Source organism: Branchiostoma floridae, chromosome 2, assembly GCF_000003815.2.
Source record: "Branchiostoma floridae strain S238N-H82 chromosome 2, Bfl_VNyyK, whole genome shotgun sequence".
In the NCBI taxonomy this organism is placed as follows: domain Eukaryota; kingdom Metazoa; phylum Chordata; class Leptocardii; order Amphioxiformes; family Branchiostomatidae; genus Branchiostoma; species Branchiostoma floridae.
In genome coordinates this window covers 12,836,988-12,864,127 of record NC_049980.1, presented here as the reverse complement: position 1 = coordinate 12,864,127, position 27,140 = coordinate 12,836,988, and the positions used below count along the sequence as shown (strand labels likewise).

The window sequence follows — 27,140 nt, the reverse complement described above, 5'->3', positions numbered from 1 at the left end:
CCTCGATGGTCCCGGATCTATTTTTTACTTGTACTAAACAAAAGCTTGACAGTTAGAGGTTTTGTCGCACTTCACATATGAATTTACTGTATTCATCTATCATTGGATAACAAAGTGGTTTACACGTACCAGAATGTCACCGTCTGTAAACTTCCTCGGGGCATTTGTCGAGGTAAAAGAACTTTGTTATCGAATGATTTATCAACTGGTCTGATAAAACTATTTAGAGAGTTATCATCTATCATACTTGAAATCCGAGATTCATTTATTTTTTATTCTATATTTAGTGCAGAGATCAGTCAAAATACAAAATGTTTTTCCTTTTTTACTTTCCGTCCCCGTAGTGTCGGGTATGTGTGCCACTGGCCGGTCCCCCTGCTCACACACCTGTGTGTCTGTACCGGGAGGAGTCAGGTGTGCATGCCCAGTCGGCATGAGGGTAGCAGCTGACAGAGTCACGTGTGTTGACGGTAGGAAATAAATTACGCATAAGCAATTTTCTTTGAGACAAAGTGTTCCAACCACACAGTTTCCTTCCAAGTCGTGCCAAGATATTGTCGTTCTCCTTCGTCAGAACACCCCTTGAAATTGTGGAATGCTAACGAACACTATTACAAATACAGCGTATAAAAACGCTAGAAAATCGGCTTCAACCAATAAAAGAGTGGCTGTATGGTGGTCAAATATTTTCATTTTCCATGTCTACATTTGATTGAGTTGGTCTAGCTTTGTAGAGATTTAAAAAAATGACTTTCAAGTGACTTTTATACTTGATACGTTTGCGGTCCTATTCTGAGGTGACTCAGTTAAATCCTTGACTTCTGTTTTATAAGATACTTCCACACCCAGTAATGACGTCACTACTAGTCTCAATGAGATCTCAACCAACTCAATGGAAACAACCACATTACTGGACAAGACAGGTCAGTACAATGTGTAGTTTGTATCTATGTTATTTCATCTTGACGAGCTAGTTGCTCGGGTGTCCTTGACTTGTATCTCTGGCTTGTGACCATTAAACAATATTCTATCTTTATCATACATGTATGATGTATCCAACCGTTAACCATAGGCACCTGTCACACATATCCGGCCATTCCAATACACAGTACCCAGACCGTAATAGAGAGTAGTATGGGTTGGGAGCAAACTTGTCTATGATTGGGAGTCGGTCTGCGTCAGTCGGATATACATTTTGACAAGTCAAACTTACGGGAAATTGATATTTATCTCGGATACGATCAGTGGAGTAAATTGCAGCTAGAATAGCGTGGATTCCGGACTCACTTCCAGCCTAGGAGATGTGTGATAGGGGTTTTACAGTTACTTGGGATTTTAATGTATTTATACCCCCTCACATTAGGCGAAAATCGATCGGACGATGAGTCTGCGAGCTCTAAATTACGAGGAGGCATGACCGTGCTGCCGACGAAGAAATGGCAGAGTTCCCCCCTTCCCGTCAGGGTCATGCCTCGTAATTTAGAGCTCGCAGACTCGTCGTACGATCGATTTCGCCTAATGTGAGGGGGCTATAATGACAGCTATCTTCTTCGTTCCTACCCAGGAACACCGGGCCCTGTGCTGGCCTGTCCGCCTGACGTAATGAAGGAGGTGCCCAGAGCGCCTGTGATGATCACGTGGAAACAGCCACGACTGGTGGGGAATGGGGCCATCCTGATGGCGGAATGTTCCAGGTGAGAACTCATAGAGAAGGCCACAACAAGGGCATTTTATGGATGGCAGGTTTACAGACTCCTAATGCAAGGGTGTAGAAATCTAATGCAAGAGTGTGAAAAAGAAATAAGATGTCTTTCTATTTTATTTCGGATAGACACCATAACGTTGAGAATGAGGAAACACAGTATTAGAGACAATAAGTCTCTTATTTCTGTATTCAAGAAGTGGTAGCCGAGAGTACTAAACGGTAAACGACACAGAGAAGTGGATTTCAGAGACCAAAATGTTACAATTAAGATGCTAAGAAAACGTTGATTTTGTGATTGGTTGATTCGTGGTTTTTAGAAATAGTAACATTAACTGCGAATGGTTATATATTTTTGTCACCTTTGTCTTGGCCTAGTTGTAATGTTGACATTTCTATTGTCTCTTATACGTTTGAGGTATATACACAATCTTTGTTTTACGTACACCGAACAATGTCAGTAGTATGGCCGTAATGTTCTGTTTTCTTCCAAAATGTTCAGGAAACCCGGACTGTTCTACAGAGGAAGCACCGCGGTCACGTGCTGGGTCGTTGATTCCAAAGGAACCAAAAACACCTGCAGGTTCAACGTCAGCATCATCGTCAAAACAGGTAAAACAAGAGTTCAAAGACACCATGCCTCCTTGAAGTACTTAGAGTCTTGTTTACTTAGTCCATTTGCTATGAAAATGAAGCTTTGAATAACATCATATGTGTCCATTGGTCGCTTTCTGTCACATTTCTATGAACATGATTAGCATATCGAAAATGTAGAGTACTGAAAACATCAACAAAAAGATCAAAATCAATATCCGTATTTAATTGATCCCGTGACCTGGAATGTCTGTCTGTTATTACACAAAGTTGATAAATTAGGTTAATAATTCTTCCAAAGCTGAACTTCACTTTCTGTCACGACTATCACTTCCTGTAAGTCTGCGGCAAGTTATACATGTAATGAGGCGTGTTTAGCATATGGAAATAACCGGATAAACGCAAACAAACAGACGAACATGTACAAACGAGCAAACACACCGAGAACAATATTTTCGTACACTGGGGCAACTAAACAGAATGTTAGGGATCTAGGACATATTCAAAAATGATGATTCCAAGTGTAGCCTTTGTCTTACAACATCAGCAACCGGTAGTAGATTTGATTGTCTTTGACACGTGTTTCGTATCTTTGCAGTCGAATGTCCGCCTGTACTCTCTCCGACCAACGGTAATTACACCTGTAAGATCGCCAAGACAGGGAAGCAGCGGTGCCGCATGGAGTGTCAGGAGAGATTCTCTCCTTACCCTGACGCCAAGTTCACATGTACACCCATGGGGGAATGGAGGGACCCTATACCTCTCTGCATAGGTAATTACGGGTGACATTCGAGGTTTGAATGCAAGGAAGATTGTTGATTTTGTAGACGTAGATGAGTTATTTTGGACTGCCGTGGACCTAAAATAACACTTACAATACGCGATGTCTCTATTGAAAATATGACAATATTCTTTCGCATTCTGTATCTAATGGCGGTGATCAAAAGACAATTTGACTATTACATTTAATTAGTGCTGAGAATTTCTTTTTTATGGTCATGGTGTAATTGGATTTTTACTTTTGGCCAATAGGTGACGTCGAAAGACCAAAGATGTTTCGCCGACTCATATCCTTCTTCCTCCCGGTCCCATGTCAGAGCATTTCCTCTGTTCTGCCTCTTGACATCACCGGTAAATTACTCAACTACATCGTGCCGCTCGAGCCGTGCAAGCCCCTGTCCCGGGACGCCAGCTGTCTCTCAGTCAAAGCTTCGTGCAGTGCGGGATATGTCGCCAGGAGGCGCAGGCAAGCCGGTCCACCAGAAAACGGCGTGGCAGTGAACATGACCGTCACCATAAACGCACGGCAAGACTCGATTAGACTGAGAAGACTGGAAAATTCCACAACAGAAAGGATATTGAGGCTATTGAGAACTGGAAACTTTAGCTACGACAACGGGAACAGAGTTTATAGGATCGACGCAGACGGTGTGGTCGTGTCTGATGTGAACGTGCTGTGTGATTATGGCAGGATGAAGATCAGTAAAGGATGTGGTAAGATGGCTTGGTCCGCCGAAATAACATGGGAAGCTAGCTGAATTGCTTATAACTGTAGCCCTGTTGAATTGTTTCGTTGAATATCCTTAGCTGAATTCCGTTAAAGCAGAAGCAACAGATAGAATGGTGCATAAACAAGTTGGGATGTTAATGCCGCATTGACTCTGACTTTATTGGAATTTCAACAACTCAATAGTCGTGGAGAATTAGTTCTAGGCAGCGATTGCTGCTAACATTATGCACATTCTTCTTTAACACCCGATTACAATATAATGCAATGGATACAATCTAATGACAGTACAAGATGTACCGATCAATACTAGAATCTTAAGACAGATAAATAACATAAGTAACATACTCACAAGAATACTTTATTCTGTTCTCCCGCCAACAGTGAGGTGTCCGCCCGGTACATTTTACAACGAGACCGCCAACCTGTGTCAGTACTGTGTGCTGAACAACTACCAGCCGAACCCCGGCCAGACGTCCTGCCGACTCTGCCCCTGGGGCACGGGCACCGCGGGGGTGGGGGCGTTCGACATCAAACAATGTCAGTTCCAACTTCAGTTACATACATTATAATGGCTTATGTGTATACGATATGTGTAGACGTAAAGGTACTGCCCCACACCCATATCTTTACCAAACTAGCACATGAAAAACATGTTACTGCAAAAACACAGGCAAATGAAAAATACGACCGCTACGTAAAATACTAGTAAGAGTGTCTTCTAGTTATCTTGCTAACAGGAAATCGTTCTGTCTTTGTAATCATTCTGTCATGTCGGATAACCGACAATTCCTACCAACTCTGAACTTCCTGTCACTTCCGCAAGTCTGACCATTGCCGTGATACCAACTCCCCCACTCACTTCCTGCTACTCTATTTGCTGGTCAACAGAAATTACACTTTGGAGGCAATATCTTGCAATCGTTTTGAAAAATATGCCCTCTGTATTCGATGATGTACAGTTGTGTATACATACAGCCGAAACGAATTTGTATCTGTGTCATTTTAGGTGATAGAAGTAACCTCCCAGCCACCGAGAGACCACGGAACTCCGAGAACACCATCCCGACCTATCTACTCAACAACAAGGGCCCGGGAGTTCTGTTGTTCCTCTACATCGCCGCCGGGTGTGTGGGGTTCATCCTTCTGTCCGCCGCGCTGGCGGCTATCTGTTACCCGCCTTCTATGGGAGATCCTAACAGGAGTAACGACAAGAAAAACGAGATGGCGGGAAACTGTGTACAGCCGACCATGACCACCCTGACCCGCAAGAACAGGGCATTCGGATGGGATGACGAGGGGGAAACCGATAACAGGGAAAAGGACCAGTCCACCTCAACTTTCCAGACGGGGAGGAAGTGGCGAGAGGGCGGAAAGTCGTCTCAGTTAGAAGGGGCGCCCTCCCGCGACGTGAACTTGTACTACAACGAGACTAAAAGGTCGCAGAAAGTAACATATCTGAAGCAGAACAACTTTTGACTGTATTAACCTCTGATATATGGGGGGATTATGACTTTAAAGCACAAGCCATATGAATGTTAGACCTTCAAAAACTAGACTGATATATAAGAAGTGGGTGCACAAAGGTAGACTGAAAGGAAGGCGATGGAAACAATGTGTGAATATGGCAATCAATTATCAAATGGCAATAACTTGTTTCCATCGAGTTGGATTTCTAACATCAATGCAATATCAAAGATGGTCACGCAGTCTCCTCATGTATGACGTACCGTTAAGATTTGCATTGCATGAATGGATCTGGACGATTTTAAACGCCAAAGAGCATTTAAATAACTCTTGCATACATAGAAATAGATTGATGCATTAAGATGTGGAGAATCTTGCAATGTGATAATGTTTGTCGAAGATCATGGTATTTTAGGTAATTAAATCCCATGATGTAATTTTGTATATTTCATTAGATTTATGGTCTGAAAAGACACCGTTTTGTATGTACGTGTCCGCTATTTTACGGAGCTGTGTAGGCATTTCGTCGGATTCATGATTCCACTGCCCATGCGCAGTGTGATGCATTGTTAACAGTGTGTTGAGGGCCTCTGGGATATAAACAGAACACCTGAACATGTATAAATTCTCTTGACAAGAATATGTGTACAGATTTACTAGGATCAGGAATTCAGATGCTGTAACCTGTATCTTTGTTACATTTTGTATGACCCTTACCTCTTCTCTCATGACCTCAATGAAAAGCGGTCTGAGCTTATCATAGATAAACAGTTTCAACCAAAAACAAAAACTTCACAAATTAGGGGCCTTCACCTATGACCTCCTCATGCATGCGCAGTTGGAACCATCACCATACTTACAACCGTGATGAAGCAAGGCATCCGTTATTTGTACAGTAATGTTCGATGTTGTCAGGGTATTGTAACTGGCCGGGGCATCAGTCAGTCAAGAGGCGCCATCTTTTTTTCTAATGATTTACGAATTAAGGTCATAAACTTGACCCCAATGCCCTATGCAACAGCAGAGTCATCATCTCCGGTATCCGTTAACATTGTGGAAATAACATCATTGTTGTCAATGTTAAAGGTAAGGATATATATATAGACTTGGTTGTCTAATACACCTACCGTCAGAAGTTCATACCCTGACTGTAGTTCAGTACTTCAGTCTATTTGATCAATTGTTCTTTGAAGCTAGCTTTGTCACGTTCTGTTGGGATTCAGCAAAACTTGCCATCAAATTAAATTTGAGGAGTCCACCTAACTTAGCCTCGACTTTGAAGAAATGTTTTAGGGTTTGTTTTGTCCAGAAAACGCAATTCCCTCCTCCCATTGGTGTTATTGTTAAGTACTGATGAATGTGACAGAATGTCCCACGCGACAATATGGTATCAGAATGTTGATAAGTGTATATAATAGTATATGATAATATTTGACAAATCGAGGCTCAAGCGATCGTGTATATACAAGCAAATAAATTTTCTCATAATGAGAACCGTTCATATGTACATTGAAATGGTTATCTATGGTTCTCCTGCGAAGAAATAAAATACATTGAGATGTTAGCTGCTTACGGCTTCCATGTGTCATTGATGGGTGATCATGCACTTTAAATAACAGACACATGTAAAAGATGCCTATGATAGTTCCAGATTCAACATAAGCAATATCATACAAGTCCACACAAGGGATGGAGCATATCCATTTACATGTACCCTTCACTGACAGAATGTTGGACGCATCGCACGGACATCCACTTCCTTTGAAGCCCGTGTCACACTGCAGGAAATCAATCCGGCAGCGAGCTTAGAACATAACATTTTCGGTACCAAAGTGCCCTGTGTTCTTTCGATCATCGGATGATTTTACTTTAAGAGATCGTTCGACGTTTGCAGGATAATGAGTGATTAGATTTTCAAGCGATATCAAAATATCCTCAACTCTCGACCGTTTTTTTAGATTCGGCGATCTTCTGGAGATCAAGGTTAAGTACTGCCGAAGCTCGTCGACTTAGTGGCTGGGGTAAAGAGGCGCTATGGATGATACACCAAACATACAGCCTCTAATTGGCTACACTGGTGGTCGTCCCCTGTACATATGTCACAGGAGTATGCGTACGTGTATGTGAGCACTAGGCCGAGAATGTGACCTAATATCCTTTGAATTGCAGAGGTCATACTCACAAATCTATGTGACACTCACAACATAATTGTTGTCTGTTCCATTGGGCAACACGTTACGATGTCTGCTGTCAGAACGCGTTAAGCAATTGACCATAGCGAAAATTGGAATCATTATCCCGCTTACAATCGTGACTCAGCAAAGCATCCGTTATTTGTATACGGGTAGGAAGGGTACATTTGAAGATCATTAGAAACATTATAACTGTACACATTTAGATCAGACGGACGGCCACGACCCACAGCGAATGTAACGCCTTTTTTGGCCACAACGTTTGAGATGAACTTTGTATGTGGATATCGAACCACTCCCTTACCAAAAGTACTGCCACAGTGAAACGTTAGAGACCATATTTCAAACATTAGGACGTTTGCCAGAACTGCATTTGGCATTTTCCTTTGTAAAAGGATCTTTTAACTCTTCTTACTGTCATTCTATACCACAGACGTCTACCATATGCGTACCTACAAGTGTGTATTATACTTATATATAGCTATTATTGGACATGTAGCATAAGTTACTGCTACTGTTCATCTAGAGTATACTTGATATATACATAAAAGGGTACACACAGCATGCTTAAGGGTATACGTTACAAGACATCATCAATATTGTGGCAGACTCTCTGACTGCCTTTCTACTGTCCGTCGAATGGAAAATAGCATGTAATTTAGAACCCAAAATATACACAATGCAGAAGATGACAGTTTTCAGAGATAATTGAGGGGATATGCCAAATCATCCTACGAAATCAGTTTCGTGCTCTGAAACTAATATGTTATTCATATTTACAAAGTTGCAAAATGACCGTTGAATATCCTACATGTAGGTATTTTCTAATGTTAAAGCATATGAATCTGTCGAGCCTCCCAGGACTATGTTTTTCTACTAGTGAACGCTTTCATGATTCGCTTCTCGCTTCCACAAAAAAGTGCATCAATAGAAAATAAAGTCCGACTACTTCATCTGATCGGGGATTAGGTATTTCCTTCTAGTTCCATTCTGCCTCAAACACTAGTTAAAGGTGGGGTCACACGTGCGTATATATTTAAGTCCGTATGAGGCGCACATGGAATTCGAAGTATTTGCCTCCACCTGATCATGAGGCCACTCAGGTCATTGGAAAAATAATAGAAATTGGACAAACGTAAACAGGTAACATGTCAGACGAGTTAGCTGGGTCGCTAACCATACTTCTCGGTCAGCTAGCTCATTTGGCATGTTATTTATCTATATTTGTCCAATTTGTACTATTTTGCCCGCGACCCATGGAGCCTGGTACAGACTAAGAGCTTCATACGCACCTCAAACGGACTTGAATATATACGCATGTGTGTGTGACCCCACCATTGACTATGAGTACATACAGCATGTCCACCTCGTCATGCTGGCAAATACCGTTCGGGATGACAGAATTTTCACCCGCAAAGTGGATTGACCCGTAATCCCGACCGACAGTCCGAGTTTGTTATCACAGAAAACTGACTCTATCATCTCCCCACGCGTCAAAACATACTTTTGTACTGCAGTATGCGGGTCCTGGCAAGTATGAACAAAGTCACATTGCATGGCAATAGTCCCCGTAAATCAATCAATCAGGGCCCATGTCTCTCCTACCTCAAGCTGAAGATCGTACATACACAGGAAAAGGGTATATGCAAACAAATAGAACTGACATAATACATTGCTGGCCCTTCACGTTAGTCACCATACATGTGCGTATGTACCGTACATTTGAATATGAGAAATGGTCCACATGGCCGTTAGTACCAACGCACCTCTGTCTGATTTCCAAGTTGCTGCTACCATGGCGTGGATTCCTTCCCTTCAACGTTCTTTGCACACTTCTGTCACAACAAATAACAGGAGTAGTGAGTAGGAGTAGAGATGACGGCTTTATAATGATGGAATGTCAGCTCTTGAGGTGATTTATAACTAGCTATAATCAGGGGTTCAACGATTGCCTCCAAATCCAATACAGCTGGTAGTTCCAGAGAAAATTGTTGGCTATGGCTAACTCCTTACCTTCGTTCCATTCTCAGAAGGCATACATATAGTCTGTTACTCGCATTGAGTGGCTTGTGGTGAAGAATGTAACGATGTTTTAAGAAACTATGGATCAATGTGCTCAATTTGACAACATCCGAATTAACAGCATAGAAGTGTTCATGAGCAAAGAGAGACAGAGAGAAAGCCGGAGGTAGGGACAGTATGAAAGGTGTCATTTATGTATCACTATTTCCTCTGTGTTCTATGTGCATGAAAACTAGCGAAAGTGTCACAGGCAAAAGTATATAAAAAAGACACGTTACAGAACAAGGACAAAAATCAAATCTTTACCACTGATAGGCAAACTCTCTTATTATTGATAACCAAACCTTAACAAAATGCCAATTACCCTTCAGCTGGAATTACTACAGTACTTACTCTCACAATTTCGTAGCAAGCAGCAAATAGACGTATGGAAACCTTATCGTTATAGGTCTATTTCAGAAGCTTTCAGAGCAATACCATAACGTTAGGTGTATACGGATGTTTCAGAGATAATTTCTACATTATTCTTGTGGTTCAACACACGGAAGCGTCCTTGACACACAGACTTTAGAATGGCCAGGACTACACTAGGAAACGACATGCGTAACTTTGAACTGTGTTCTGCACGTTTACCTGTTCCCATAGGCTTTTAAATTAGTATTTTAATCATGTTCTTGGTGGTAATCATGTTTCTAACGTTGCATTAACAAATGTATATATATAAAGATATATTTGGAAATGTCCGCGGTAGTGACATATAACATGTCAGAAAGCCGATATGGCTTTGAAAAGGCAGAGTACCATCAGCTATATAGTTACTGACCAAATGTGGACTATAGGGTGTGGAGACGAACAGATGTTTATATATATATATATATGAGTGTATACTGTTAAATTGTAATTTATAACATTAAAGTCAAATTCAGATATAGACAGACATACATGTGCATAGGCGTGATACCCATGATGAACAATGTAAATAGATCATTAGCAAACAAACTGCAACAGAGCATAAATTCATATGTAAATGTGTAAAGTTAATCAATTACAAAAATGTAAGGTGTGTCTGGCGATTCGGACACTTTTACATTCCTGACGACAATGATACTAGAAATGTGTAATTTTAGCAGTAAACAGCATGTGTGAGATTCCTGACACAGCAGATATGCAAATGAAGTATATCATAACTCATCTCAGGGATCGATCATTTCCTAACTGTATGAGGACAATATGAACTACCATACAAAACAAACAAATCAGTAGGAACTCGTCTGAAGCAAACGGAGGGAGAGAACATCTTACTGAATGTCATTTCTTGATCAGTTCTTATATTGAATTAATAAAGCATTTCCGTAAACAGATTACTTAGTGTATTGTCCCCAGATAGCATGCTTTTCCATTGGACGTCATTTTTGCACTGCCTGGTAAAACGACACCTATGCAAATTTGTCCCGGTGTATAAAGTGATGGACGTTAGGCCCCGAGCACCACACAGCTCCCTCGGGATCAGAGGTACGTTACTAGACGATATATTCTGTTTTAAAACTTATTGATACAACTACCTTGTGCTAGCTTACTGTAATATTCTTTTTTTGTGTTGGTATGCTCTGATGTTAAATGAACTTTAAATCTTCATTCAGTATTTTTGTCGTTTCCATTTGACAGACATACAATTTAGCTATATTAAGCAGCTTCTCTTGTTGTTGGGATACGTTTGGTTGATCTAGACGGTTCTTTTTAATTACATCTCTATATAGATATAAACGGCTCCATTGTCAGTTCGTGTATCTGCATGGCCACCTGTTTATAGCAAGCCCGCTTTCACGTCATTTACATCGTATTGCGTATGATGTGAAACTTCGTTTTGTATATCTACATCTTGATATCAGGTATAACCGTCTTTTGGTGTAACACTCCAGCGTCGCATCCACAGACATGTGTCGCGGCAGCAGCTGGTTATACCACCGCTGTCATACCTTACATTTGCACGTCTAGCGAGCAAACGTAATGTTTAAAGCCATCCAGTGAGGATGCCCCTACCACTGGACTTGGAGGCAACGACGTCCAATCTACGATAGGTCTAAGAAAGTAAGAAATTCCGACAACATCAATCACCGGTTGATAACTCATGCACTTGAGGATATATGTATATTTTTGTTCTTTTCTGATTTAATTGCAGTGGCCAGCTGTTCCGTCTCGCGCTCCTCAAGCCAACCTCTCATCGTTTCTCGTCCGGCCTGTGGTGAGACCCCGCCCGACAAACAACCATGCCTGCCTACGGTCCGTCTCTCGAGGACCAGCCCTCGGAGGAATTCCTCCTGGGCAACAAGAAGAAGATGATGGAGATCAAGAACGCCCCCTATGACGTCAAGAAGAGCGTCTGGATCCCGGATCAGAAGGAGATCTTCGTCGAAGCTGAGATCAAGAGCGAGAAGGGGGATCAGGTCACGGTGCAGACAGTCGATGGCAAGGTGAGGCAAGGATGCTGTCTAGTATAGAAGTGTTAGATATCAAAATTCAATAAAAACAGGTATCTTGCATCTTTATGTATAGAGGACATGAAAGACCGATGGATGGATACATAGATAGAAACATAGATAGATACATGCACATGCTAAATAACCTGTGTCCTTGGGACATCTTTTGTACACCCTTACATCTACATGTATGTCCTTGATTGAAGAAATGAAATGTTGTTTCATCATGCTATCATCTTCTTTTTAGTCCTTGGCTGTGAAGAAGTCTAAGTGTCTGCAACGCAACCCTCCGAAGTTCGCTTGCGCAGAGGACATGGTGAACATGACCTTCATGCACGAGGCGGCTGTTCTGGGCAACCTGAGGCAGCGCTACGACCAGATGCTCATCTATGTAAGTCTGTATCGTGGGAGTAAGAGGACAACTACTACTGATTATTGAGGAGAGTAGCAGATGTGTATGAATGGTGTACATTTGATATGCACTTAGGCATACCAGTCTTCCTCTAGAAATTTGACTCTATCATGACAACTATACATTCCGTTTTTCCAGTGCGTCTGTTGTCAACTTGTCTGTATGTAGTTATCTGAGTAGAGTGGTTGGTCTCCACATGGTATGCACGTCGGAAACACTGACAGAAAGTTAGGTCAAAGGTCCCAAAATAGTTTATCATATTTCCTGTCTTCAATTTCCTGCTATATACATGTCTGCTGCCTTGTTAGAACCATTGGGAAAACTCATTAAACAAAACCAGCTAGAAATTCGCAACAATAAACAAAAAAACAGAAATTTACTAAAAGAATAACTAAAATATTTCACGTCGGCAGGACCTCAGATTTCTTGCTATGTATGAATACACCCCCCCTTTCCTTATGAATTAAAAAGGCTCTCTAGTCGAGTTATATTTCACGTTTATTATTATTTTTCTAATTTCCATTTTGCCGCAAGTATATTTGTTTGATTGATAGCCTTGAATGTGCGACTTTTGTAGACCTACTCTGGCCTGTTCTGCGTGGTGATCAACCCCTTCAAGAGGCTTCCCATCTACACGGCGGAAGTCACGGCCATGTACCAGGGGAAGCGGCGCACGGAGGTCCCGCCCCATCTCTTTTCTGTCTCCGACAATGCCTACCAGAACATGACGCAGGAGAGGATGTGTCAGTCTATCCTCATCACGTGAGCACACATTCAACATTTCCTTTTCCTACGTTCCTGATTACGACAGCACTGTCCATTTAATTCATCACTAGTGTACGTTATATTTATCCAAGTACAATATCTGACATGATATGTTTGTATCCAACACTTAGCGGCGAATCTGGTGCTGGGAAGACTGAGAACACGAAGAAGGTTATCTCCTACTTCGCCTTTGTTGGTGCCTCTGGTGGTGAGCAGAAAGACCCTAAGGTATGTCTGTCTATACAAACTCTTATAACATAGTTGTTGTCTGTAATCTGAGAAATCTGAAATATGAAAACGTATTGTAAAGAGTAGGGTTTCTTCCTGGTGTGAGTGAATAAACGATTCCCCTGCTTCTCCTATTGAGTTCAGTTACTACACACACCTATTGAGCAGTTGAGCTGGTTTAATGATGCTTCTAAGATAGGGAAAAGAGATACTGTTCCAGTGCTATCTATGTAAGCCGTAACTTAGGAGTGACTTTCGGGTCTCCTTCAAACAATAGCCTATCCTGATGTTTTTGGTTGCAAACTTAACTCATGAGAATACGATAGATAAGCTTGTCGACTTATACCATGTATTAAGCATGGTACTCAAACGTGTTGTTTGTTATTATTACACTACGCAGGGTTCTCTGGAGGAACAGATCGTGCAGACCAACCCTGTACTGGAAACCTTCGGGAACGCCAAGACGGTCAGGAACAACAACTCCTCCCGGTTTGGTAAATTCATCAGGATCCACTTTGATAAGCGGGCAAAACTTGCTGGAGGTGACATCGAGACGTGTGAGTGTGAACACTCATTTGTGTGTAGAATAGATATCAATTTGAACGTCTTCTAAATAATTTTGAATGAGGCCATGTCACGCTGTAGGCTTTTAAGAACAGTTCGGCGACCAGACATACAACAATGAAAGACTCTAACAAACTGCAAAGTTTTGCAAAGAAATGCAGAAATTAGCCACCTAATCTTAAGAGACGTTACATTGGATAGCTGAACATGTTAAAATCTGCATCACCACAGACCTATTGGAGAAGTCTCGTGTCATCGATCAGCTTCCTGGAATGGAGAGGAGCTACCACATCTTCTTCCAGATGATGTCCAACGGTATTCCCGGAACAACTGGTACGTCATGTTCTTCAGGTGTCTTGCATCTTTCTTGTTCATTTCAACAATGGAGACGTATTGTGCAATGGATGCAGTGGAAAATGAGATACATTTGATATGTTAACGGTCGTTTTGTGAGAACAAAAGAAACATTTTTTTTTTGGTGACAGTAGCCACAATCTCCCCACGCTTTCATCACATGGAAAACCATCAAAATACATTTCTACTAAAATAAATGAAACTACTTATCCTTTTCATTCACCACTGTATTGAAAGATGACGTCAACCTTCTATAGAGTAGTACCGAGTATAACATCAAACAGATATAGACTAGAAAATTTTCTTTACCCTTTTACGTAATTCCATCTGTCGTTTCCTTATTTTTCAACTATCAACAGTACATATAGAATACCAAATTTGACCAGTGTGTTAGTTACATGTACACTAATTCTCTCCTGCAGATAAGTACAATATGTCTACCGACGCATCGGTGTACAAGTTCATCAAGGAGGGCGTGTACACGGTGCAGAACCTGGACGATGGAGAGGAGTTCCGCGCCACGGATGAGGGCTTCGACATCCTCAACTTTTCCGCTGAGGAGAAGGACAACATCTACAGGATATCGTCAGCCATTTTGTGGCTGGGAAACACGGAGTTTGCCGACAGGAAGGACCACGCGGATGTCGAAAACCAAGAAGGTTAAAAGAAACTACTAGTATCTTATTTGATGACAATGCACATTCCAAACATATGCTATGAAGAGTATACTTTTAGCGGTATTTACAAATAAAGACAATTAGATTCTGGGTTTTATTCTTTTAGTACTTAATCGATCTTTATAGCTATTTTGTAGCAAGGTACAGAAACGTTACCTACACATTCTGGACCTTCCCACTATTTCCCACTACACTCCTGACTTATCCTCGGTCACGGTCGGTATGCAGACCACAGTCAAGGTCGGCAGGCTAGCCTCTTCTTTCCCCAGTTTGCTCCTCTGATCACTTTGTTTTTGTTTTTCAACGGTATAGTCAGCTGGCGCATATTACTATCATAGTTTAGTGGAGCACATCACCGACTAACTCCCAAGAAAAGATGGCATTGCTCACGAATAGTTGTCTGAAAAAAGGTCGAGAGGCATGGTAGGCTATGTGTATGAATGACTGGGGCTTAACGTCTTAATGTATGTTTTCTACAGTTCTCGACAAGGCAGCCCAGCTATTTGGCTGTGATGGCTTTGAACTTGCAAACGCCATCACAAAACCCAGGGTAAAAGTCGGTGCCGAGTTTGTGACCAAGAGTCAGAATGCTGCACAGTGCAACAACACCATCGGGGCATTGGGTAAAGCCAACTACGGATACCTTTTCAAGTTCCTCGTGGCCAAGTGTAACGAAACTCTGGAGACCGGAAAGGAACGTGTTCTGTTCATTGGTGTGCTGGACATTGCTGGCTTTGAGATCTTTGAGGTATGGCACACACGTTTGAACAACTCAGTGGTTGGTGCAAAATACTCTTGACATCAGACTGATTATTGTAACGTAACCATTTCATGTTTGATATTTATTCCACATCCAATATTAATGGTGCAGATGAGTAAAAGAGATGTCATTTCATTTGTCTGAGCACTAGTGTTTATTTTCAACTTATTTCTATCAATATACAAGGTGACGGAAAACAATTTTAGATCAAGCTAACAAACATTTTATTAACTTTCTTGTATAGTTGAATAGCTTTGACCAGCTGGCCATCAACTACACCAATGAGAAGCTGCAGCAGTTCTTCAACCACCACATGTTCGTCAACGAGCAGGAGGAGTACAAGGCCGAGCAGATAGAGTGGACCTTCGTGGACTTCGGAATGGACTTGCAGGCCTGCCTGGATCTTTTGGAGAAGGTGACTTTTGTTGTTGTTGCGGAGTTGAAAACGGGCGAGAGCCGTTTTCATCTATACATTCTAAGAGCTCAACATACTGTTCGAGACAGCCTTTACCAATATATTGATATTTTCTAACAGTCTACACTGAACGTTAACTTGCGAATGTTAGTAGAAAGGTTGAAAAATTAAAAGATTCAATAGTTTAATTCTTGTCTTAAAAAATCAACACGAAAACAGCAGCATCTATTTAGAATGTTATTCCAACCTTTTGCATGCATACAAAACTATGACGTTTGTTGACGATAAGTGTTGTGTAATCATGCAGACAGGAAAATGGGAGGGGTAAGCATTAAGTATCCACACTAACAAAAGTTTGCAGGCACGTGCACATTGAATCTAGATTGCAGCAAGATACATCTGATTGTCTCCTTACAGCCTCTTGGCATCCTGTCCACGTTAGAGGAAGAGTGCATTGTACCAAAGGCCACTGACAAAACCTTCATAGAAAAGCTCAGCGCAAAACATCTAGGAAAGAACCCCAAGTTCACTAAGCCCAAAGCCAGCAAGAAGAAATACCCTGCACATTTCGAGCTGGGCCACTACGCTGGCCCGGTGGCCTATAACATCACCGGGTGGCTGGAGAAGAACAAGGATCCGGTGAACGAGACTGCTGTGATGGTGCTGAAGAGAGCAAAGGTCCCCCTTCTGCCTACTATTTGGAAGGAATACACCACACAAGAAGAACAAGCCGGTAAGAAGAATAATGCACATTGTTGCTTCTGCAAGGTACTCGTTTTTTTAGATGTGTAGCGACTCTGAATGTGAATTTCTTTATTAAACACCAGGTGAGAAACACGCTGCTGGGGGCAAGAAGAAAAAGGGCGGTTCATTCCAGACGGTTTCAGCTATCCATAGGGTACGTGTGCACTTTCCATAACTTCCGTAGTCACAAACAAATCAATTAATTTGAGTTGAGCTGAAATATCAAATTGCTGAAAGAACAGTATATTATTTACTGCTTCTCTTCTTTACATTACATAACCCACATAGAACAGTGGGACATTTCGTAAAAAAATATCAAAACAAATCAATTGAAAGTCACAATTTAGATAAGTCAAATTACGTTCTTAAATATTTTATTTTTTTGTTACTTGCAATGGCCTCCGGATAAAAATTTACAATAGACGTATTTTTAACTATCTTTTTTGACAACATGTAAATCTGTAGGGTCAGCTATCGGAGCTGATGACAAACCTCCACTCGACTTACCCCCACTTTGTCCGCTGCATCATCCCCAACGAGATCAAGACCGGTGGCATCATTGACGGTCCTCTTGTCTACAACCAGCTGACCTGTAACGGGGTACTTGAGGGCATCCGTATCTGCCAGAAGGGATTTCCCAACAGGAACTTCTACGGCGACTTCCTGCAGAGGTTTGTGTCTAGTACTAGTAGTGAAGATCTTTCACAATACTTTTCGTCGAAGGTAATATTTACAGCCAGTAAATGAATAAATGAATGAATGAATAAAGGAATTTATTCATGGATAACATCTACAGTATAGTATACAGGTCTGTATCTAAATAGCCGGTATAAGCCTAGATACTATACTAACGATGCCGAACGGAATACAGTATTTACTAATGCAATTATGAATGGACGATCTATATTTGCATGTTCATGCCCACATGGGCTAAATGCAGTAGTTCCATTAGATTACTACATCTAACACTGAAGGTATCATATCTTGTAGTGCTGAAAGCGAACATGGGGGCAAACAAATATGAAATTAAATGCCACTATCAGTAAATTCGTTGTAAACATGTCTCATCCATCTTCTCAAAACAGGGTTTTACTATTGAAAAAGCACTGCGAACGTATGATGTATTACTATTGTTATCTCCATCAGGTACTCCGTTTGCGCTGCCTCGGTCTTCGCTTCAGGCGAGTTCATGGAAGGGAAGGAAGCTACCAAGCGCATCCTGGAAGCTATCAACTTGGACACAAAACGCTACGCGCTTGGTTTGAACAAGGTCTTCTTCAAGGCCGGCACTCTGGCTATTCTAGAGGAGATCCGAGATGAGAAAGTCACCGAAATCTTCACCATGATGCAGTCTCGCGCTCGACAAATGCTGCAGAGGAAAATCTTCCTAAAGTTATTTGGTGCAAAGTGAGTCAGCACAGAACCGTTTCACTCATTTTACATAATATCGTGATGAATGTATTTGTTTTTGCCACCTGTTGTTGACCTGTGGTCGCAATTTATACGTATATGATAAAAGCGTGATGATTAAATATATTTTTCTTCTAAACAGCTATCTATACTTCTTTTCTTCTAAAGCGTTATGGATAGATATGTGTCTTGCTCCTGTAAGTAATGATTCGCTCTTTAACATTGTCGCCACAAAGACTTTGCTTACAATAGTTAAAATGAGTATGAATCTTAACCAACTGGAGATCTAGTGTCGGAAATAAAACACCATGGAGAGAGATGTCTACAATCACCACTCGTCAATTGATTCCCAGGAATTATCATTGAATTTATTTAGTTATTTTAATTGATTGACTGATTTATGGATTGAACCATACACAGGGCTGCAGTAAGGATCCTACAAAACAACATCCGTGCCTGGTTCCGCCTGCGTCACGACTGGTGGATCAAGATGTACCAAGCCATCAAGCCGAAACTGACGGGAGGCATGGCCGAGGAGCTTCTCAAGGAGACCAAAGTCAAACTGGGGAAGATGGAGAAGCACCATGACGAGATAACAAAGAAAAGAATCGAACTGGAATCGAAGCTGAACGACATGATGTCCCTGAAAAAGGATATTCAAAATGCCCTTGAAACCGTGAGTCATTGAGTTATTGTTCAAGTATACAACAGTGGATGAAGAAATTGGATGTTTATTCGAAGGACGTTTAAAAACTTATAGTTCAAAAGCATGTTCAACTGATTGCTTATGATATCAAAGCCAATTTCAGGCCATTCTAATCCTTTTATTTCCCAACCCACCCTTGTATCTTCCCTGCCATTATTACACAACACATAGAAATCATGCAATCATTCATTGGATTTAGTCCATGTAGCTATAGAAAGAATCTATAAAGAATATATATAAGAAGTTAAACACAAAAAGAACAATGCCTTCCTTGTAACATATGTAGGAAACAGCGGTGGTAGGTGAAGCTCAGGACCGTGTAGGGACCCTGCTAAAGGAAAAGGCTGAACTTGACGCCCAGCTGTCAGAAGTTGAGGAACACCTGGAGGACGTCGCTGACCAGAACAGGCAGCTGGAGTCCAAGAAAATGAAGGTAATGTCCTTGCGTTCATCGAGACAGTGTCACATAGATGTATTTCTAATCTACATGTAGCCCCAGTTCGGTCCTCTGATTGTATCCAAGCAAATGTTTTTTATGTTTTATGGTTGGTGTGGAATAATTTTAAAGACAAGTAGGCAACCTCGCCAACAGATGACCTTGCTCACGACTACCTCCCAAACATATGGTTGAAGACGTTTGGAAGGCTTCGTATGACAAGGACTTTACCTAGAATGAATGTCCTCAGAACATGGTGGTACTGATCAGAATGTACCACAATAAGTATCTACGAAGCTGTCTGTCCTAAACATATTAGATAAACATAATAGTATGGTATTGTGTACTATACTACAAAGGGAAATGCGGCGTGTGATATCTCTCTGATATATTTAGGCAGAGCAAGAACACGACGAGCTGAAGCGTGAACTAGAAGCCATAACACTAAAGCTCAGCAAGAGGGAGAAGGACAAGCAGGAAGTCGAGGACAAACTTCGCGCCATGATGGAGGAAGTGGCCGTGAATGATGAGTTGATCTCCAAACTCAGCAGAGAGAAGAAGAAACTTGATGAACTGAATGCGGTAAGCCCCAATCATCTTCCCTTTTGTATGCAGTTTCGCGATCGATAGCACTATCTATGTTGTTTAGTACGCAGTGGTATTCAGTGATGTTATATTTTATCATATTCCTAATATAACCCAGAGTGAATGTTAGAACCTACTACCGGGGAGTTGTTTGATAGATGGCATCTTATCTAATATTTGCATTGAAGACATTTATTCATTCTTAACACTCCTCTTACAGCAAACATTAGATGATCTCCAGTCGGAGGAAGACAAGGTGCAAAACCTGACCAAACTGAAGGTCAAATTGGAACAGACTCTAGATGACGTAAGTGCGACATAACAACTTGTGAAAATTACATTTTCAGGTATTCAATAAAGCTTACTTGTCACTTGGGAACAAAATTGGACTTTTGTTAATGCTATTGTGTAGTTACAGTCAGTTCTAATATATAAGAGCCTACAGAGGTGTAACAATACTTATATTGTAAATATACCGTGTCAGTTTGCCAAACACTGTATATGTTACAATTCTGCGCAGCTGGAAGACAACCTTGAACACGAAAAGAAGATCCGTGGTGACGTGGACCGCGTCAAAAGGAAACTAGAGAATGACTTGAAGAATTCACTGGACTTGGTGGCAGAAACGGAAAGATACAAAGTGGAGCTGGAAGAAAAACTAAAGAAGTAAGTAAACATGGCAATGAATGAAAATGGCCTAACATATAACAGTTGTGCTATGGAAATAGGGGTGCCGTAATCTAGAATTGGTTTATCTAACCGGATTAGCTTGCCTTTAAGTTTGCACACAAATCTTGCGCAATACGTCTGATAAAACCACGATATCTTTAATTTTTTTTACAGGCGAGAGTTCGAGATCAACGCTCTAAACACCAAGGTGGAAGACGAAGCCGGTCTTGCTCAACAAATGCAGAAAAAGACCAAAGAGCTGCAGGGAAGGATTGAAGAATTAGAAGAAGAACTGGAAACAGAAAGAGCAGCTCGTGCCAAGGTTTGATTTTGACTGCTTTGACATGCAATGTAAAGTGATGGTTAAGTTTTTTCCACAATAGAAAACAAGACACATGCACACTAGAAGTAGAAAACATTCTTTAACAGGTAGGTATTAAATAAAACGACATTTTGTTGGCTATTTCTGTTCAGTGCTGTATAATATATGATAATAAATTTCTTCCCATAGCTTGAAAGACAAAGGGCGGAGCTGTCTCGAGAACTTGAAGATATCGGTGAGAAACTAGAGGAGTCTAGTGGAGCCACAGCAGCTCAGGTCGAGCAGAACAAGAAGCGCGAGAGCGAGCTACAGAAGGTTAGGCGGGAACTGGAGGAAGCCACCATCGGTCATGAGGCTGCCACTGCCAGTCTGAGGAAGAAACATAACGACACAGTAGCGGACATGTCGGAGCAAGTGGAAAGTCTCCAGCGCATCAGGGTAAAACTAGAAAAGGAGAAGAACAACCTCCGTGTGGAAGTGGATGACCTAGCCTCACACATGGAACAGTTACCAAAGGTAGGGTCCAAGCTGAGAAAGCCAATAAGCAGCTGGAAGACCACTTGGTCGATGCTAACCAGAAGGTAGAGGAAAATCAAAGAGTCATTCAAGAGTTATCTTCTCTGAAGACAAGGTTAACGTCGGAAAACAATGACCTGCAGCGGCAGCTGGAAGAGTCCGAGGGTTCAGGCAGTCAGTTGAGCCGTACGAAGAGTATGCTGACTCAGCAAATGGAGGAGGTCAAACGTCAACTCGAGGAAGAGACCAAGGGGAAGAACTCGCTGGCTCACCAGCTCCGCGCTATTCAACAGGACTGCGACAACCTGAGGGAATCTCTGGAGGAGGAACAGGAGAGCAAGTCCGAGATCCAGCGCAACCTGGTCAAGGCAACGGCTGAGGTGGCGGCCTGGCGCAGCAAATACGAGACGGATGCCATTCAGAGGACCGAGGAGCTGGAGGAGGCCAAGAAAAAACTGGCTGCTCGCCTGCAGGATGCGGAGGAGCTTGTGGAGTCAGCCAATGCCAAATGTGCCAGTCTGGAGAAGACTAAAAACAGGCTAGCAGGAGAGGTGGAGGATCTGCTGTTGGACGTGGAAAAGGCCAACACGTCAGCTGCTCAGCTGGAAAAGAGGCAGCGTCTCCTTGACAAACAAGTGGTCGAGTGGAAAAACAAATGCGAATCCCTTCAGGCCGAGCTTGAAGCTGCACAGAAAGAAAGTCGCGCGTACCAGACGGAACTGCTCAAGCTGAAGAACGTCTACGATGAGGGAGTAGAAGCGCTGGAAGCTATCAAGAAAGAGAACAAGACCTTACAAGGTATGTCTATACCTATTGGATTATTATTACCTCCATGAAATGTCATGGAGGTTATATTTTCATCAGCGTTTGTGTGTGTGTGTGTCTGTCAACAAGATAACTCAGGAACGGCTGGATGGATTAGTTTCATACTTGGTGTGTTGCTGGGGTGTGATGAAAGCTGGAAGTGATTAGATTTTGGGCCCCCTAGTGGCTTCCCTTGGTACTGCAGCGCAACTTCCGGTTTTGCTATCTCGTGTTCTGAACAAGCTATTGTCAGGATTTTAAAGTATTAGATAGCTCTTGTGCTCAGGAATAAGTGAAAAAAGTTTGGGCCCCCTAGCGGCTAGTTTGGGGATAGCAGGGGCATTTTTGTCAAAAACTTCTGAAGACGATAACTCAAAAAGGGAACAACGGATTTTCATGATTTTTGGTATGTAGGTACCTTAGACAATGTTGTACAAAGTGAAATACCAATTATGCATAATAGGAGTACATTTGCATAATTAATGAGAATATTCTATCATAGCAGTTTTTTCTATGTAACTCTTGTCCCAGATGTTATATGGTCTTGACATTTGGGTGGTAGATAGCTTTTAGTGTCATGACAAAGTGGGGCAAATTTCAGCCCCCTAACATTTAATTTGGGAACTGCAGGGGCATTTTCGTCAAGACATTCCAAAGAGGATAAATGCAGAAAGGATTGACGGATTGGCATCATATTAGGCATGCGGGTACCTTAGGCAAAGATGTTCATAATGATATACATGTTATGCAAATGAGGAGTTGATTTGCATAATTAATGAGGAAATTGTATAATTCCGTTGTTTTCAATAACTGGACTTTAATACATGTAACAGATGTTAATTATGATAGGTGGAATATAAGCAGATACCAAATATGGTAATGGCAACTTATTTGCATAATTTATGTAAAAATTGCAAAACTGCTTTATGATTAATAATGGGAATTTTATAATTGTGACATGTGTACGTTAGCCAATGCTGAACAACGCCATGCATAAATTATGTTAATGTGTTAGTCAATTGCATGAAATTTACAAAAGCTTTAAATTTTCATGGAGGTATGAGGTCGCCAAACTCTAGTTATTATTATTATTATTACTAGCAGTAGTAGTCATCGTACTCTGTCAAATAAAGTTTTATTTCAGCAAATAGCAGCAACCGGAATAAACTATGACACCCCAAATCAATCTACTGTTCCCGTTGCGTTGAAGTAGAAACTCTTAGCACTCACCGTCAATTAGGTAGGTTAAAACTGGCGTGATGGTTACTATATCAACAGTTATCATTTAACAATAAAAATTTTCTCACGTTTTAAGGTGAGATAAACGACCTGAATGATCAGCTAGCAGAAAACGCCAAGAACATCCACGAGCTAACAAAGGCCAAAAAGCGTCTCGAGGTGGAGAGAGACGAAACACAGAACGCTCTGGATGAGGCAGAGGGCGCCCTGGAGATAGAACATGGTAAAGTGGTGCGTGTACAACTGGAGCTCGCACAGCTGAAGGGCGACGTCGACAAAAAGATGGCTGAGAAGGAAGAAGAATTCGAGGCTACCAGGTATGTCTTTCTATTCCTGATCTATCGATTGTTAAACCAGGCTGTACTCACCGTGTGCTGTAAACTGTAAACTGTTTTCTTTGATAGAAGAGACGGGATGTGGTTAAAAAGAAAACTTTTAGTAAATAGTAAGACATATATTCTACTCCAACCTACAGGAAGAACCATGCACGTGCCATTGACCTTATCCAAGCGCAGATAGAAGTGGAGTCCAAGGGAAAGGTCGACGCGACTCGGGCACGTAAGCACCTGGAGAGCCATCTGAACGATATTGAGGTACAGCTGGAATCCGCCAACAGGGCCAACGCCGAGGCGAGGAAGACCATCGCGAAGCTCTATAACCAGATTCAAGAGATGCAAGTGCAGATCGACGATGAGCAACGTCAGAGAGACGAGATCCGTGAGCAGTACAACATTGCTGAGCGCAGGAACCAGGCGCTTATGGCAGAGATCGATGAGGTCCGATCTCATCTTGATACGGCCGAGAGATCCCGAAAGACTGCCGAAGCTTCACTGGCGGAGAGTAACGAACGTCTCGGTGAGCTGAGCACCCAGAACTCTGCTCTAGCTGGGCACAAACGGAAGTTAGATGGAGATCTTTCATCAATCCAGTCTGAGCTGGAAGAGACCATCAGCGAACATAAACAAACCCAAGATAGGGCCAAGCGTGCCATGTCTGAGGTGAGCGACTGGTGTCTCTACTACACAAATAATTTCAGTGAAACACATACAAGTGATCAACTGTGTTTTGTAATTTACTTATGTCGGTAGGTCAATATAGCTATATATGTGCTATTAATTAATATCTTTGATCATGCCATAGACTGCAAGGATGGCAGAGGACCTTCGTTCAGAGCAGGAACACTCCATCACAGCAGACAAGACCAAACGCAACCTAGACGCCAACTGTAAAGACTTACAGCGTCGTCTTGAAGAAGCGGAGGCCATCGCACTTAAAGGCGGCAAGCGAGCCATACAGAAGCTGGAGATGAGGGTATGTAACATCATAACTGACGCAAATAACTCAATAATGACGCGAGATGGGTATCAGCATCTAGTGCATTTTTCATAGCAAAAGCCCGTCATATGCACTTTTATCATTTTTAACAGTTGATTCTAAAGATCCTTCGTCGGCTATATTTACTAGTACCATTTGACGGTATTCAAAGTAAAGGCTGTACCTATGGGTACTACTTGACCAACCATAGAAGTGGAAAAACTGATAGAGTTAGAAATTAATCATCAAGCGCTTGGTATCTATCAAAATAATTAGAAATTGAGTAGAGTCAATTCCAAGACACCATGAGGGTTTTTAGGCGATATTTATAATTAGTCTGAATTATTTTGAATAAAAGAATATCTGAGCCACAATAATTAAATTATTTTCAAAAAACTGACTAAGAAAATACCCATTTATTTTAATTTCTTTGAATATTTTAGAAACATTTTGAAAGTAACTGTACAAAAATATCTTTATTTAGAATAATTGTGAAACCTCTCTGTGATTATTTCACATTTACAAATATTTACAAAAAATGGTAAACCTAGCCAAATTGTAAAATTAGTTTATTGCCCCCATAAAAGTAAGCCCTATTGTTGCATCTGTATATTTTTAGATTTCACTGCTGGGTACTGGTGGATCCTTTGTGGTGGGCCATTGTTGCATGGCACCCAACCATACTTTGCAAGGATGTGTGAATTGCTATCTTCCCAGCCCACCGAACCATTTACAAAAAATGGTAGAAAATGGTAGAAAATGGTAAATAATGGTAGAATGCTGTTATCATTATTTAGAAACCATTAGAAGTATCCAATTCCACACCAAGAATATTTCCCAAGTTTTACAGGACCAGGGAAATATTTATAAAGTTGAAACAGTGTTGAAAATATTTCTGAAGTATCAAATGTCCTAGACATATAATTACAAAACTTTAAAATCAATTCTAAACAATGGCAACAAACATCCGCATGGTGTCTTGGAATGGACTCTAAGTTATAAGAATTGTTTGTCTTAGAAAGAATGTCCTCTAAGAAGCAGAATATAGATGTCTGATACAAATTTCTTAATTGATCTCCAATAAATCAATTTTTGTGCAGATCCGTGACCTGGAGACTCTTATCGACGAGAGCCGCCGTTATCACCAGGAGGACCTGAAGCAGCTGCGTAAGAACGAACGCCGTCTGAAGGAGATGACATTCCAGGCCGACGAGGACCGCAAGAACCAGGAGCGTCTTCAGGAGCTGGTGGAAAAGCTGCAGCTGAAGATCAAGACCTTCAAGCGCCAGGCAGAGGAGGCTGTAAGTACTGACATGAGGGATTTGTTTTCGACGTGTTCGTAGTTGCTGCCCTATTCAAATGAATACCATGTAAGTAGGGTGGCAGAAAGTGAGTGGAAAGATGGCTGCAAATGTGAGAATTGATGGGAGTGCTGTCACCGACGAGTGACACGAAGTGGTCGAAGGATAGATGTTATGTTAATCACATTCTATTTGCAAAACCAATAAACTACAATCAAACAAAATATGTGAGGAACTAAAACATTTCACAAAGGGGTGAGGTCTTAAAAACTTGTTTACTGATGCATTTTCTTCAACATATCATTTTATCACCCTTTTGCCCATATACTTGCAATGTATTAAGATCTAATCACTATCATTTCTACCCATCTCTCGCTACAGGAGGAGCAGGCTAACGCCAACAACGCCAAGTGGCGCAAGGCCCAGCACGAGTACGAGGACAACCTGGAGCGCGCCGAGATCGCCGAGTCTTCCCTCAACAAGATCCGCTCCAAGTCCCGTTGATATGATTTTAAGAAATGTGTTCCAACAAGAATGCACCAAGCTTATTTTGTTCAAGCGCTTACCATACGTATGGTATATAGATATCTAATGGTAATTGCTCGCAAATTTGCTGGAAACTTGCCACGAAAGAATTCATCTTCCTAAAAGTGGAAAAGTTGGTAATAAAATATGACCTTCCCGAGTTGATCATCTGTCTTTTCTTTAGTGCTTCTTATTGACAATAGTATAGATCTGTTGGACAATATCGCCTCGGTTATTTTAAGACTGTTGTTTAGACTTCACCTAGATGAACTAGGATGCAATGAGGTTATTTAGGTTTAGTAAAACATTTAATATGTTGGTCGCTCTGTTTCCTAAATAGTTGATAAATGGCATAGCACGCAAAGCCACCATTTGATATTATAAACGTGATAGCACAAGCCGTTATCGTATAATATGGTTATGCTGTTACCAT

At 41.5% G+C, this 27,140-nt stretch overlaps 1 protein-coding gene and 1 pseudogene across 2 annotated transcripts in view; both read left to right on the top strand.

Annotated features, from left to right (window-relative positions):
- Positions 1-6,839, top strand: part of LOC118409884 (low-density lipoprotein receptor-related protein 5-like) — a 64,193-nt gene extending 57,354 nt beyond the window's left edge. For both annotated transcript variants that reach the window (XM_035811255.1, XM_035811256.1), the window contains 8 exons: positions 345-470; positions 834-923; positions 1,565-1,694; positions 2,205-2,314; positions 2,895-3,068; positions 3,329-3,790; positions 4,188-4,343; positions 4,813-6,839. In XM_035811255.1, coding sequence (XP_035667148.1) covers positions 345-470; positions 834-923; positions 1,565-1,694; positions 2,205-2,314; positions 2,895-3,068; positions 3,329-3,790; positions 4,188-4,343; positions 4,813-5,282 — 1,718 coding nt within the window. In that variant the 3' untranslated portion in view covers positions 5,283-6,839. The remainder of the gene's footprint in view (positions 1-344; positions 471-833; positions 924-1,564; positions 1,695-2,204; positions 2,315-2,894; positions 3,069-3,328; positions 3,791-4,187; positions 4,344-4,812) is intronic.
- A 4,132-nt stretch (positions 6,840-10,971) lies between these two features.
- On the top strand, positions 10,972-26,840 carry LOC118409968 (annotated as a pseudogene).
- The last annotated feature ends 300 nt before the right edge of the window (positions 26,841-27,140 follow it).